This window comes from Podarcis muralis, chromosome 9, assembly GCF_964188315.1.
Source record: "Podarcis muralis chromosome 9, rPodMur119.hap1.1, whole genome shotgun sequence".
Taxonomy (NCBI): domain Eukaryota; kingdom Metazoa; phylum Chordata; class Lepidosauria; order Squamata; family Lacertidae; genus Podarcis; species Podarcis muralis.
The window spans coordinates 23,379,374-23,395,109 of NC_135663.1; the positions used below are offsets into that span (position 1 = coordinate 23,379,374).

Below are 15,736 nucleotides of genomic sequence, written 5' to 3' on the forward strand. Positions count from 1 at the left end.
AGCACCATGTACACTACTTTGAGCTTGGAAGAAAGGTGTGATAAAAATAAAACAACTCCTTCAATTCTAACTTTGTGTCCCACAAAGATTGTTCTATCACCTTTGGTCTTTGAAGCATCAGCCATCCTCCAACCCCAAACTCATGAGAGAATCAGTTGGGCCTTAGGATGAGTGAGATGCACTTATGATTAACAAAGAGAGTGTGTGTGTGTGTGTGTGTGTGTGTGTGTGTGTGTGTGTATCTTGCCCTTTATCTAATGTCTTCATTTGAAAGTAAAATGTGCTGCAATACTCTGCCTAGAAACATGAAAAAAATCACTGTGGTCTGAAACCCAGATTAGGCAACCTCTCTTGTGCACTTGAGATGTTATTGTTAATCTTCACATTTCAAGGGCTCCTCTCTAAAAAAAAGGAAAAAATTGTTATCATGCCAGGCTCTGATTACGGTAAAAACAAACTCAGGACTTTATTTTAGTCTATTGATGCAGACACTGAAAGCAATAGGTCTTATAATGCTGAAAAACATAAAGGTGAAGACCGCCAGGGTGTTCTCCACATTAAGCTCTCCACACACGACTGTTTTCCTTTTGACGTTGTCTGTAAGTTGTTAAAGTAGAGATATTTCTTCAGAGTTTTATAATTTGCAAAAAGCAAATTTAAATTACTTTACAAATTAAAACATAAAGCCTGAGGATGTTATCTGTGAGGTTCGTGCACAAGGCTATACTTTTTACGCAGACGACATTTGTAAAGATATTCTACCTATGTACAGGAAGAAAATGAGAAGTTCATTTATATCACAGTTAATATTCAGACATTTGCAATTTTTCAAAGAAAGAAAGGTTAAACATGGCTTAAATGAAGTATTTGATAGAACAAAATGGTTTTTTAAATGTTGCCAAGAGTAGAGGCATGCTATTTTATTGATACTAATATCTTTTAAAAAAGAAAGAGCACTAGAAATAGAAAAACAAGAGAAATAAGACAACAGAACTCTTTGAAAGGGAAATGTGCAAGAGCCCAACATTTATCGGATCTGCATGAGTTGATTGCATCCCACTAATTTAAAGTGTTTGCTCTCTGAAACATTTACTTTAAAACAATTCACTTATTTTTGCATGAATACTTTGAGAGAATGTGTGCAGATTTTTAAAAGAGCACAGTTAAGGTCCATTGCCGTGATGATCTTAGACGACTTGGGGTGACATCAAACATTCCAAAGCTCCACTTTTTCATCCAGCAAAAAGGTGAAAGGGAAGAATACTACAGTATTTCCTGCAAAATCACGCTGGAAAGCCATAAAAAATATGTGTCGCTATTGCAATGCAGGTGCCGTAATGCCCATAAAGAATCTTCTGGTATTGTTGATAAAAATGCAAGCTTCTCACTCATATTTGTGGAGAAGGAACTGTCAGCAGACCAGTTGGCTTGATTTTGTTGATGCCTCCATCCAAAATGCAAACCCTTGGATATTTGACTTTCACCAGGTGAGCTGCAAACTGAAGCAGAAAGACCCAATGTCAGGAAGATGCCTATCATTTCTGAATGTGCACGTACACATTAGCACAAAGGAGCAAGGTGGCTTGCCGGGATACCTGCATCATCCTATCAATCAAACCACAGTATTGCTTTACGAAATTATTTCAAGGTATTTTGATGGTTTGCCTGTTCTCTATAAAAACAAACAAACAAACAAACAAACAAACAAACAAACAAACAAACTGTGCTGATAAAAGATTAAAAGTTATTTCTTTCTTAAGGCAAGGGGTAACAGATCAGTGGTGAAACATGTGCTGAAGGACCCATGTTCCATCCTGGGCAAAAAAGACAAGGAAAGCAGGAAGACAGATCAGATAACAGGTGATAGGAATCTTAGGCAAGGGGGAAGATAACACCAGGCTAGATATGTGCACCAAAAATGAAGAAGACTCTTGCCCAAATGACAATAGATGCCCAATAAAAAGGCACTGTAATACAAATCAGGCAATGGCAGTGGAGGCTAGTCCATTAGGGCAAATGGGGCACTTTCCCAGCAACCTCAGTCTGCCTTCTGTCAGTCCCCACCTGCCTTCTTACAGTCCAGGTTGTGGCTGCCGCTTTCCTTCTTTGTCTCAGTGCTGCAGTCAGGACGATGGGGAGGAAACTAGAATTTGTTGGCTATGCCTGTGATTAGTTCTGGGATCTGCCAACTGTTGGGCTCCCTGCCTTCCACCCTACCAGCCACTGTGAAGTAACGGATTAACTTAGAAACAACAGAGAAACAACTACAGGACATTCAGAAGACACCAGAAGGCAACTCTGTACAGCAAAGTTTTTAGTGTTTGATGTTTTATTGTGATTTTATACTGCTGGAAGCTGCCCAGAGTCGCTGGGGAATATAAATGATAAAATAATAATAATTGCTATACAAAGATAAAAGAGGGGTTCATTGGGATTAAAGAAAAACAACAACCATCCTTGTGTTTATGCTGCATAATCTAACTGCTTTAAGTAGAGGTTGGATGGCCACTTGTCATGGATGCTTTAGCCGAGATTCCTGCATTGCAGGGGGTTGGACTAGATAGCCCCTGGTGTCCCTTCCAACTCTACAGTTCTGCGATTCTAAGCATACTTTCTCTCTTCACCCCCCCCTCCATAGTGCTGCCTGTCGTGTGCCTTCAGGACATGGCCTGAGAAACAAATGGTGAAACTGCTGTATACTGAACTCCAGTTTCCATGAGTCCTAGCCAGAATGGCCAATGGGCAGGAATAATGGGAGCTATTGTCCAGAAGCAACTGCGGAGTCACAGGTTTCCAGTCCCTGTGTTAAAACCTCTCCCGTTGCTTGCAGATGATCTTTCTGTATGCCACAGCTGCTCATGTTGGGCTTGAACCACCTGCAGAGTTTGGTGAACAATCGAAGTACACTGTATACCTATGCAAACAGAGACACAGCTGATCACACAGATGTAGAGTACTGAGTGTAGCTGCTGCTAAACAAATCACTTTAGCAAAGACCAAGGCCAAACAACCTTGGCGTCTGTGTCTCCATTCAGGTTGCTGCCAGATCGACAGAAGGGCGCTGTCTGTGGTCAGGAGAAGGGGAAAACCCAGTGAAAACATTGGCTTTACTGTTACCCAGGGGACGACACGGCAACAATGTGGGTAGACCAGAAAACACAGGTCTTTGCTTCCTTCCAAGAACCTGAGTTGTGTTGCTTTGGCTACAAGCAACCTTTATGGGCTTTCCATTGGTGCATTTCAGCCCTTAGCTTTCTGTAGCGTGTGATAGCATGGCATGTCTTCTTAAATTTCTTCTCTGTCTTGCATTCATTCAGCCCACTCTGAATGAAAACCAATTGCCCTTACTGGAAAAACCCTCCTTAGTCTCGCCTTTGCAATTTCTTCACTCTTAAGTCCCAATGCACTCCTGCATGCAACCTTTTCCAGTTCCACCCTACGGTCATCTGACAGTTGACTATGCCTCTTATTCTTTTCTGCCTCCTATGCCTTTCAGAACACCTAGAGGATATCAGCTCTCATTTGGTCTCAAAGCTAATATTTTCCTTGAAATGCCAAATCTCCTTGAGGCAGCACCCTATCATGTTCCACTCTTGTAATGCACATTGATGGTGGCATAGCTGTTAAGGGGAATGTAAGTTATTGTGCAGAAAAACCAGCCATTGTGCACATTCACCAGGCCTCACGGAGAAGGTGCATATTAACCTTCCATGAAGAAGGAATTGTGCACATTTCCTTATCAATATATAGTAGTAGGTCTCCACTATGATTCCTATGTAGCTTGACCCTACCCTGCTATTTTTCTTTATGCATTAACCCGTATACAAACAAAAAACTGGGCTGATGAAGTCAGTCTTTTCTACCTCATTGTCAATGGCTTGGGAGGACCCCTAGGTCACCCTACACAACAGTATTCCCACGCATACCAGGGAGATGCATCTGAGCACCAAAGGGAACCTGCTCCCAAGTGGTTGCAGCTGCATATGAAGGGGCCATGAATACAGAACTACAACCCTTGAGATCTATTCATAATTTCAAGTGAAAAGCCAACAGAACTCCAGTTATGTATTTTACGGCTGTGCCTTTGGCTTCCGCTTATCCAAAAGGCAACTGAAGATTTGCTTCTCGCTCAGAGCTGATAAATCTTGCGCTGTGCTATTCTTCCGTAATGCCCAAGTAATCATGATGTAGTAAAACAAGGATTTCACTGAAACTTTGACAAATGACCTTTTAAACCTCCCAACGGGACAAAGGGCTATTACTACCCTCATGCTGGGAGACCCTTAGCAACCAGGCTGGAGCGGATCTGTGACAACTGCTGAAATATCAGCTGTAAGAGAGAGAGAGATCAGCAGAGTACTGCGGAAGAAATGTAGTGCCTTTTGCTAGCTGGGTGGTCCAAAGGATGAGGAATACTGCAGAGGAAAGAAATGGCAAAGAGCTTGAGTGGAAAGGGACAGAATGTAAAATGTGACATGGAACTAGGTGGTCTTGTAAATAGAATTCAGGAAGCTATTTATTGATGGGATGAAGGACAGCGCGTGCTTGCATGCATCATTTTCACCAGAGAGAGACATCCATGGATGCAATTTGAAAAGGCGACAAATCACAATAAACAACAATGAAAGCAGCCCCACTCTCCACCCAATTAAAAAACAGTTGTACAGTCATACCTCATGTTGCGTCCGCTTCAGGTTGTGTTTTCTCAGGTTGTGGACTGCCGAAACCTGGAAGTACCGGAACGGGTTACTTCCGGGTTTCGGCAGTCACACATGCGCAGAAGCACTAAATCGTGCTTTGTGCATGCGCCGAATAGCAACCTGCAAATGCGCAGACGTGGGTTGCGAACGCTGCGGGTTGCAAACGTGCATCCCACACGGATCACGTTCGCAACCCGAGCGTCCACTGTATTGGATTATGTCTAGGCTCCATCTAGGTTACTATCCAACAGCACCAAATAAATGGCTGAGGCCATGTTTCATACTCAGGTCTCACTTGCACCAAGAAAGGTCAGAGGTGATGCCACACAGGCTAGTTGCCAGAAAGACACGGCATCTTCTCCACCTGTGCTTTCTGCAAAGTAAAACACTGCTAGAGGAACATTGGCGGTTATTGCTAATTTCCTTTATACAGTTCCATCGGTGTGCATGGCAGTTTACAGAGTGCCAACCCGGCTAAGGAGTCGAAGAACGTGCAATTATTTCACTTACATGTACTTGGAACTTAGCTCTGGAAAACTAACTGCAGGACAGGTGTAGCCAATGTGGTGCCCTCTTCATTTTGTTGGTCTCCAAATGCCACCACTAGCAGCCAGCAAAGCTGATGGGAGTTCAGTGTGTTCAAGAATATCCAATTACCCTGCTATAATTATAGGGGGTTAGTGCTAAATGCTCCCCCCCTCTACTAATGATGCTAAATGATGATCACCCCTGCTGTCTAGCACTTTAACTTTTGGCAACAAACATGGATGTGGCTGCAGAGGTTAAAATCACAGAATCATAGAATCAAAGAATTGTAGAGTTGGAAGTGACCCAAGGGTCATCTTGTGCAACCTCCTCCAATGCAATGAGTTTACCTCCTTCTTGAGCCTCAGATATGGAGAGATGGGTAGTGTCTACCCCACATTTTGCCGCTGGTAAAGACAAGAGTCAGCAGGTTGGTCTCCTCCCTAGCCCCTTCCCTCTCTTTTTTAAAGTGCTGCAATCTTCCAGAGGCAAGTTGGGAGACATACAGGGTCTCAAATGGTGTCAGGTGCGGCAACATCACCTTGGCAACGTAGCAGCTATTCAAGCTTTCTTGGTCTCCATCCAGTTCCTTGGTCCTTGTGCTAATGATAATGGCTGGCTGACCCCCCTCCCCAAACTGTCCTGCCCGCTTCTTGTTGCCAGGAAGGCAGGGGCTGCCTTGACGGCTTTTCCCACCTCTTCTCTCATTGCTTGGGGAGGAATACAGCCTGGATACCATCAAAGCCCCTTTAAGGCTAACCACTGATCGTTACTCATTTTTAAACTTTTTCTCCCGAATACATTTATCTGCTTTAGAATGTATAACTCCGGCTTCTTGTTATACTCACGTATCAGAAGCTAAAATCCTGTGTTTACAGTTCTACTGTCAACTATCACGTTCCTCAATAGAAGGTAGGGTCAAATTATGTTTATGTCCAGACTGCTGAGAGCAGTAAAACTTAACATCTTTCATGTATGTTGGTACGTTAGACACACCATGCACTCGAAGTGTATACAATGGAGATTCCATTAAGGGAGGGGGAAACTGTAGAGCAGTAAGTGGACTAAGGCCAAATCCTGGCACTTCATTTCTCTTACAGACAAGTGTAAGGGGAAAAAATGGAAGATTTGTGAAGGCGGGTTGGCCCAAAAATGCAGTGGAAGCAAACAATGGTACTTTTCTACATCATGCATTGGATCTTGGTGTTTCTTGGGAGCATATTGTTAAATGACTTAATTCAATGGTAATGTTTAAGTAACTATGGTCCAATATGTTCTTACACAAGAAATCCAGAATGAGGTAAAGCAATCCTTCAATGCCCTATCAGCACACAACCCCATTTTAGGAATTCACAGTATTTCACTGAGATCATGATTAAAGGTAAAGGTAAAGGGACCCCTGACCATTAGGTCCAGTCGTGGCCGACTCTGGGGTTGCGGTGCTCATCTCGCTTTATTGGCCGAGGGAGCCGGCGTACAGCTTCCAGGTCATGTGGCCAGCATGACTAAGCTGCTTCTGGTGAACCAGAGCAGCGCACGGAAACGCCGTTTACCTTCCCGCTGGAGCGGTACCTATTTATCTACTTGCACTTTGACGTGCTTTCGAACTGCTAGGTTGGCAGGAGCAGAGACCGAGCAACGGGAGCTCACCCCGTGGCGGGGATTCGAACCGCCAACCTTCTGATCAGCAAGTCCTTGATTACCAGACACTTATAAAATGCAGGCCGCTTTAATTCAATTAGCTAACTTTAAACATTTAAAAATATATAATACCATAATACCCTAAAACCACCAAGACATCTAAAAATATAGAGCTGAAGTCAACTAATATTTACTCAGAGTAGACCCAGCAAAAATTAATGGCCATGTCTGATTTGGACCCACTGATTTCAGGGCCTACTCTGAGTAAAATTTATTTGACCACAGTCTACTATAGCAGCAGAATTAAAAATAATGGGTGGCATTCAACAAAATTTACTAAGTAGACCTATTCACATGAATGGACCTAGTTTAGTCGTGTTCATGTGTCTGCTCTCGAACATGACTAATGTTGGATACAATCTAGTATCAACAGACTCAAACAGCTCAAATGCACAAAGCAGTAGTAACATCACAAGTTAAAAACAACAGCAGTTAAACACCAATTACTAAATTACCCGGTAAAATCACTTTGGACGGAAAGGTCCAGAAAACCTGTTCAGAAGTCATCAGTGTGGGGACCATATATATGTGGGTGGAAAATATGATATGCATGGGGCCACCTAAACATATTAAGCTACTGGCTGTTCTGCACTGATTCCACAAACCATGGTGCACACTCTTAGATCCCTATTAGTTTCGTAGATGACTACTTATTTAACAAAGTCAAACAGTAAAGATCCTCTGGTGATCAATGACACTGGAAACATGTTTCTTAGATGTGGTTTGCAGCTGTACCAGCCCTGAAATATGATGGTAATGAGGGAGATAAGTAGTGAAGAACAGAGAATGGTAAAAATGCACTTTTCACTCAAGATGAAGGAAAAATTCCTTGCATGCTCAACTGGTGAGGAATGTACACTTTCCACTCCATAATTTCAAGTATAAACTGACAGGTATAAGAGTCTAACGCACAAGGAGTTTAAAGTTCCCATTCATCTGCACAGATGGAAAAATATGATAAGAGATAAGGCTACCACAGGCCAGCATACGCCAAATGAGAACATTTCTAGCTTAGCTACTTTAAATCTGACCACACTTACCGCAGATCAAACTGTTTACTTAAAAATGTACAAGTATTTATTAAACAGTTCTTCCAACTTTTCAAAGTGGAAAGATCTCGCCACCACCAAAGACTGCTTAGTTAGTAACTTGCTGCAACAATTTATGTTGTGTTTGCATAAAATCATCACAGTCAGCTCGGGTGGAAGGAAGCAGTTCACAGGGTCTTCTTACCCATGCTGCAAAATAACCCTAACTTTATTTATACAGCCTGTCCTGCCTTCCCACCACCTTGAACTTTACAAGGGACAATATACTTGGTGAAGCGTCCGTTGATACAACTGCAAGAATACTACAGGCGTTTCTAAAAAGGAAGCAGAATCAACAAATGCGCTAAACAGCAAAACATTCAAAGCCTTTTGGAAAACAACAAGGTTTCTATGTACTTCTCTTTCAACACTGTTCTTGGTTTTGAGGGCAAAGGGGAGCAAAATTGAACGCCACTGGGTCCAAACTAGACATCATATGGCAGATGTGTAACCTTTTCCTGATGCCTGTTTTAAAATGACACAAAGCTACAGTCTTATTCAGGCATCCTACTTCTGTGCTGAATCAGTGTATGAAGGGGGAAAGAAAGGATGCAAATGCTGGCTCTGTCTCCTGTTGCCCTCCATGGGTTTGAGGTGTAGTGTTTGTGTGTGGGGGGACGGACTGCTCTACCTATGTTGGCTCCCCACATGATGCAACAGGGTTTTAAATCTTCCTAGGTAGCCTACAAAAGCAGACCAGGCTCTCCACCAAAGATGTTATTCCTCCGACCTGTGGAGGGCAACAGTGATGGGAGGTGGAGTTTGCTCAACGTTGCTCCCTCATTTCACCCCACTTTGCGTGATTTAATGCAAAAATACGATGCCTGAAAATAGTTTGTGGCTGGCTGGGAGTGCAGGAAGGAGAGGGAGCTTAACCCTTTCCAGCTGCACTGCTGTGCACTCTCAGGTTCCAGGTGTGAGAAACAATGTGGAGAAAAGCATGAAACCACGGTCCATTGGGAAAAGCTTAAACAGTCCCTGTTGGTCCTCCACTCTTGGCTCAGCCTCCCAGAGACGCCTTTCATGAGGAGGGGATCCCCCAAACCTGTTGGAAAACTATTTCATGCATCCACTGTGCAATGATGGGTGCACAGATTCAGTAATTAGTAAGCACCGAAAATATTCTACAATGATCATTGTGATGTGAACCAAGATACTTTCTTTTGCTGTCAGCCAAAGGAACAGTTCCCACATGGAAGGGTCACCAGGCACATTTGGAAACACGTCAGTTTCATAAGGGAAAGAGACATTTGCCAAGAATGTGTCTGTTTCCTTGTGCTTTATAATATCCCAACAAAACCTCGTGCAAAATAATGACTCCGACTTTGACTTTTTTTTTTAGTTGGTTGCCCATCTCTCCCTAATGGCGAATATTTCTCTGTGCTAGCAAGAATTGTGATATTTTGGTATTTGGAGCGAGGTATTTAAAAATTGTTCCAGAAAATGTGATAGTAACATTTTGGTAACTTTTCAGGCCAAAAACAAATGGCTGTGATGATCAAAAGTTCATGTGCTGTAACCACAGACAGCTATAAAAACACTGTAGGGTAAAAAGTTCATTTAGCTCCATAATCACCCCCTCCTGGCCTGAGCTCCCAAAGTTGTGTCCAAGAAAATGCTGTTCCCAAAGTAACAGAGACAAGAATGGCTAATTATTATTGTCAACAGATTAATAATGTTAAGCCTGAGCTTCTTTTTCACATTAAGAGGATTACTTCTGCACTGCAAAAGGACAACCCTGTCATTTCAGATCACAGAGAGTCGGCTTGCACGTCTAAGTGTATTAATAGAAATATGACAATTCTTCAGAATTAGTGCTCTTAGTAGATGCAATTAACTCACTATGCATTCAGTAATGTGATCAGTTTCAGAAAAAGGTGTTGTTTACTATACCGGCCATTGCAATATTCTCCCTCCCCGAAAGAAAGAAAGAAAGAAAGAAAGAAAGAAAGAAAGAAAGAAAGAAAGAAAGAAGAGATGTTTCTGTTCACTCATCTTGGGCAAGTTGTTTTGCTGGTTTCCTTATTTGTTGACCAGGTGAAGAGGCTACACTCACATTCTGTGAGCTACTTCAGTGACGCTGGAAACCATGTGAATTCCATTGCCCAAGTAAACAGGATCCTTCAAATAAAGAGTTTGTGCCACCCAAGAAAGAGATGGGGGACACCTGTTCACAGACAAAATCTAGCTATCTGAAGACTGTCAATAAGCAAGTGCTTTGAGACATTCATAAAATCAGACCTGCTCTGATTTTAAGCGAATGTGTGCAGTTAGCCTTAACACACAAATCAAGTAAAAACTGTCAGGATTGTAACACCAGTGTTGAAACACCCCAGGAACTAAATTAAACCCTTACCACCACCTCAAGACTCCGTCTGTTGTTGTTGTGAGTTACTGCTGCCAATCCATTATGCATTAACATATACAAAACACTGCAATACCCCCCTCCAATTAAAATTTTTCAGGGCAGTTTACAACAGCTCATAAAACACAATGAATAAAAGCGACAATGAAATCAGTAGAACATTTAATAGCCAAAACCACAGAAGAAATACAAAAGCAACCATAGCAAAACCACACACAAATACATGAGGGAATAAATTTCAGCCACACTCTTCCATGTCTATCATGGAACTGGTTTCGTACATGAGATACAGATTAACATCCCAGTAATCTAAAAAGTTGTATGTTCAGACCGAGTCTTTATTTCTGTAGAATTCTGTCCAGAAAATTACACACTACCGTACCACTAACTAACTAACTGTTATTGTTAAACCTTCTCATCCTTGATAACATTGATGCCATCACAAAAAACTTACCAGTGCTGCATTCTTTGCCACGTGTCCTACAACCACAACAACTCTCCCTTTAAAGCTCTGAAGAGTGGAAGTAGCAGGGCACTGGACGAGGTCTCCTTCAGCAGTGAATGCCGATCCAAAGGGGATGTTGATGCTGCCAGATATATGCCCTCGATTAAAGCTGTGCAAGAAGTAGGTCCATTAAGGAAATCAAGGAGGAAGAGAGGAAAACCAAGCTCTGAATATCATTGTCATTTACAGTGGTGCCTCGCAAGACGAAAATAATCCGTTCCGCGAGTCTCTTCGTCTAGCGGTTTTTTCGTCTTGCGAAGCAATCCTATTAGCGGCTTAGCGGATTAGCGCTATTAGCGGTTTAGTGGCTTAGCGGCTATTAAAGGCTTAGCGGCTTAGAAAAAGGGGGGGGGGGAGCGGAAAAAAACGCAAGACTCGCAAGACGGAAACGTCTTGCGAAGCAAGCCCATAGGGAAAATCGTCTTGCGAAGCGCATCGAAAAATGGAAAACCCTTTCGTCTAGCGGGTTTTTCGTCTTGTGAGGCATTCGTCTTGCGGGGCACCACTGTATTCAATTTAGTACCCAACCTTCACCATAAGGTCTCTGGGGTGGTTATAGCAATTTAAAATTTATATTAAAAACCACAGGAATAAGGTGGGTCCTGAAAACACTTGTTTCAGGTGTGGAAGACAAGGATAAAGAGGTGTCTTCAACACACAACCATAAACTGCATCATGGAAGCGCCAGACACACCTCTTTGGGGAAGGAATTCCACAACTTGGGGTCTGTCACAGAGAATGCCCTCTCCTGGGCCACTACTCCCTAGACAGTCACACAGATAGAGCCTTTTGCTGCACCTCTGAATGAGTGCTTGAAGTGCAAAGGGAGACTGTTCACATGGGATGAGAGTTTAAAAAGCCCCAAGCAATAGAAAGTGGCCTTATATTGAGTCAGGCCATTAGTCCATCGAGCTTAGAATTGTCCATACCAATTTGCAACAGTTCTCCAGGGCTTTTGACTGACAGGGATCTTTCCCAGCCCTAGGTAGACATGCTAGGGATTGACTTCAGCACCATGTACTCGCAAAGCACTGGCACTGCCATAACTCTCTTCTATGGAAGAAAGAGACTGAATAAGAAACAAAGCCCATACACACCTAGATATGTTGCATTTGCAAAAACAAAAGTTGTTACCTGATGGGGAGGTAACAAACATTGAAGTCTGGGTGCTAAAAATATGAGATTGCCCATAATCAATGTCATAGTAAGATAAAGAGATCCTTGGGACCTGGGGCCATGATGGGGCCAGATGTGAAGCCTCCAGGACAGGCATAGGGAAACTCGGCCCTCCAGATGTTTTGGGACTACAACTCCTATCATCCCTAGCTAACAGGACCAATGGTCAGGGATGATGGGAATTATAGTCCCAAAACATCTGGAGGGCCGAGTTTGCCTATGCCTTCTCTAAGAGCTGGAATATGGTCCTGGGCCACCAGTTGGTTACTCCCATGTTAAGACCTTTTTAAAGTTATTGGTTACCTTTTCATTCATTGTAAGTGCAAAAAAGTTAGCTTCTGCATTCATGCAACTGATATGCATTCAACACGCATTTTACAGAAAACATTTTCAAGTATGATTTGTGGTGGTCAAATAGTCATGGTTTTTCAACTCGTGCTCACCTTATGTCTTCAAGAGTCTCGGGTGCCAAAGAATGCTACTTTTTATTCCTGGATCTAGTATGAATTGCCTTGGAAAGGCTTAGATTTAATCTAAGATTAAGAGATCCCTTTAAAAATAATTCATTTGAACAGTTCCATCTGGATGACTGTAAAATTTATATGAAAGTATGAAGTTTGTAAGATCACCAATAAACTAAACCATCCCACTTAGTTAGCACAGTTCATTAATTTCTAACTCGAAGGAATAACTATTTCTTGCATTCCAAAATTTACAGACCCATAAATCTATGGAGTCAATGTATATATTTCAATATGACATGGTAATTGTAAGACATGACAGGGAGAAAAATGCCTTTAACCTTAAGAAGGTCAAATACAGTTACTTTTTTGATTAAAGTGGTTGCATTAGTCACTATGCACACTTCAAAATGTCTTTTGGATTCTTTCTAATCTTAGCTGGTTATCTTAACCACTCCATTGCTGAGATGATTACAAAAGCTAGAAATTTATGCAAAGGAGGTTATAGGACCATAAAGAAATTTTGCTGGGAACTTCATGAAATGAATGGACCATCACTCATGTTTTTGCAACGTGCTTAATGAAATGAATTGTAGACAATTTCTATAGAAATAAAAATATCACCTAGATGTTACCTTAAACCCCCCCCCCCCCAAAAAAAACCCCCAAGCATAGCCCAGACAACATTATCCTTTTACCAGGAAGCTTCATGTGATGGGATGATAAGCTGCTTGTGTGTAAAATCCAGATCCCTCAGAATTTGACCAGGTTTTCAAACCTCTGCCTGTGACGGAGCCCCTCCTGCATGGCTGCGTCAATCGCTGGCAGAATCCGAAAGTGGTTGTTTTCGGAAACGCTTCCAACATAAAAGCTCCTTAACGGAAACACGTCTCCTGGCCTCCCTGCGTGACAGTTTCCGGCGAGGAGTGGGTGTCCCTATAGGAGGTCCTGAGACCTCTCCACTGTTTTCGCTGGAACCGTCTCTGAGCCATCCCTCCGACTCACTTTCCCTTGGAGTTACTGCTCGCCCCCTACTGGTTCCCTCTTCAGCTGCAACACCTCTTTCAACCTCATTGAGCCTCTGCACCTCCTGTCCTTCCGATGGCAGTTCCCTGACACTTCACCTTATAAAACTGGAAAAAAGAAAAGCCTCTCAAACTTACAACAGCCACCAGATTGTATTTCAGTAACTCCTTAGCTTCCAAGTGCAATGTTACATGGAAAACGCCGCTAAAAGAAATAGGACACCTGTTGCTAGACCCTGCAGAGCGCGTGTTTTCCATTAAATTATGTAAAGGAAAATGCACTAAGCTGCCATCTGCCTTCTCTTTTCCTGAAGTGCTTGGAGGGGTATGGCAAAGTCCTGGGAAACAGCTAGCAGGAATTACATGGGTATGCAGAGGGGTGTAACAACTAGGACAGCTACAGGCTGGCAACACAAACTCAGTAACACTGACTGGCCATCAGGAAAATGCTCTATGCTCATACCATTCAAACAGTGGTTTCCAGTTATGGCTTGGATGTGAACTATAGTTAGGTTTAACAAGTTTCTCCATTTCGATGACACAACAAACTGTGTTTGCCATGGAGCAGAAAGTGCAGAAAGCAGTAGGAGTGCCCTTTATGTTTCAGTAATGTGTAATTAAACATGCAATGCAGTTATTCACTCTAGACCTGTAGCTCATCTTATCTGAACAAATCTAAACATGCAATGTTTAGCCTCTTCTGGAAAATGTTGCTTCCTGTTTATTTCTTGCACTAAAACTCAACTTTATTAATAAACATTTAATCACAACATCTGGAGGGCCTAGTTTTTAAAAGTTTATTTGCCTTGCCTTGAATTGAATAGGTGCATTAAATTACAATTAATAGTTATTACTAGCAAACCTGCTCACATTTCTGTTTTTCCCCCTCAACATGCCAGGGAAAAGGGAAGGCAAAATTAAACAGCTTTGCTATGAATGCATTCGGCTTAAATATTAAACTCTTTCAGGAGAAAAACCTCAGAAGACTAAACAAGAAAGAGCTTTTGATACTGAAGCCTATGATTGACAGGAAATTTCTACTGGTGTATGAAATTAATAAACACAGAAGAAATAAATATACTTTCATGCTTCTTTGACCACTGAAGGTTGGGTTTTGGCATATTTTCAAGCTATAACTGTTCCATTTTGCTTATATAAAGTTGTGTTGTAGAACAGTCCCTACCAAGCTGAGCTGAAAGGATAACTTTCAGGATATAATCAAGGGTAACTTATTTCTGTCTGATATGACTCAACAGGTGACTACTAGGAAGGCTATGCCAGTTCCCTGACTTCTGCAAGATTTCAAGTGCTATCACCAATGCTATCTAATATTTATATGTCTTATAACTCTAATATTCATAGTGATCATCTGTAACTTCGGGTTGAGTGTCTTTAAATATGCTGATAACATATATATTTATTGTGGCACTCAAGAGCTGTCACAGGTCCTGAACCAGTTTTCAGAGTCTGTGTTCAAGTGCACGAGGGAGACCAGAATAAATCAAATCTATACAAGCTGGAGGTGATGTTGGTAGACAGTTGCTGCAGTTTAGAAGTGCTTAGCTTGGCTGCGATTAATGTTTTTGGGGGACCCTTTCTGATCAAGTAAAACACATGGAGGCCTCACTGATGCAGCACTAGCTCTTGAGAAGCAGGTCAGAGTTGCTGCTAGGAGTGCATTTTTCCATCTTCACCTAATAAGGTTGCTTTCCCCCCATTTCTGGACAAGTCAGACCATGCAATACTGATCTTCTGTAATTTCCAGACTTGGTTACTGCACTCTCCCTGAATGGGACTGTCCTTGAATATAGCCTGGAAACTGCACACCTCCTGACAGATGCTGAGTGCATCTCCTGAGTGCACTTTCTACATCCTCAATAACATGCGGAAGTAATTCTCCTTGAAGTCCATTATGCTTCCCTCTATCATGTATATTACAGCCTAGTCCTCATTGAGATGGTCAACCTGCACCTAGGCTTTACAACTTCAGACTGCAGGCAGGAGACTCACGTGAGCAAATGCTCCACCAAGTAAATAATCTGAAAATGTAGGGTTTACAGATTTACAGGGTTTACAACATTAGATGTCAGGGAGAAAGAAGCCAGGCCAAAAATCTTCTCCCTAACTCGCCAGATCAGTTAAAACTCCCTGCTGCAGCAATGTAGCACTTTCAGTTGAAATTGGCAAAGC

General features: G+C 42.3%; 1 protein-coding gene across 4 annotated transcripts in view; it reads right to left on the reverse strand.

Annotated features, from left to right (window-relative positions):
* Positions 1–441: 441 nt before the first annotated feature.
* TBCK (TBC1 domain containing kinase) overlaps positions 442–15,736 on the reverse strand; it is an 85,396-nt gene continuing 70,101 nt past the window's right edge. For all 4 annotated transcript variants that reach the window (XM_028743222.2, XM_028743221.2, XM_028743223.2 and 1 more), the window contains 2 exons: positions 10,834–10,993; positions 442–1,499 (listed from right to left, as the gene is read on the reverse strand). In XM_028743222.2, coding sequence (XP_028599055.2) covers positions 1,389–1,499; positions 10,834–10,993 — 271 coding nt within the window. In that variant the 3' untranslated portion in view covers positions 442–1,388. The remainder of the gene's footprint in view (positions 1,500–10,833; positions 10,994–15,736) is intronic.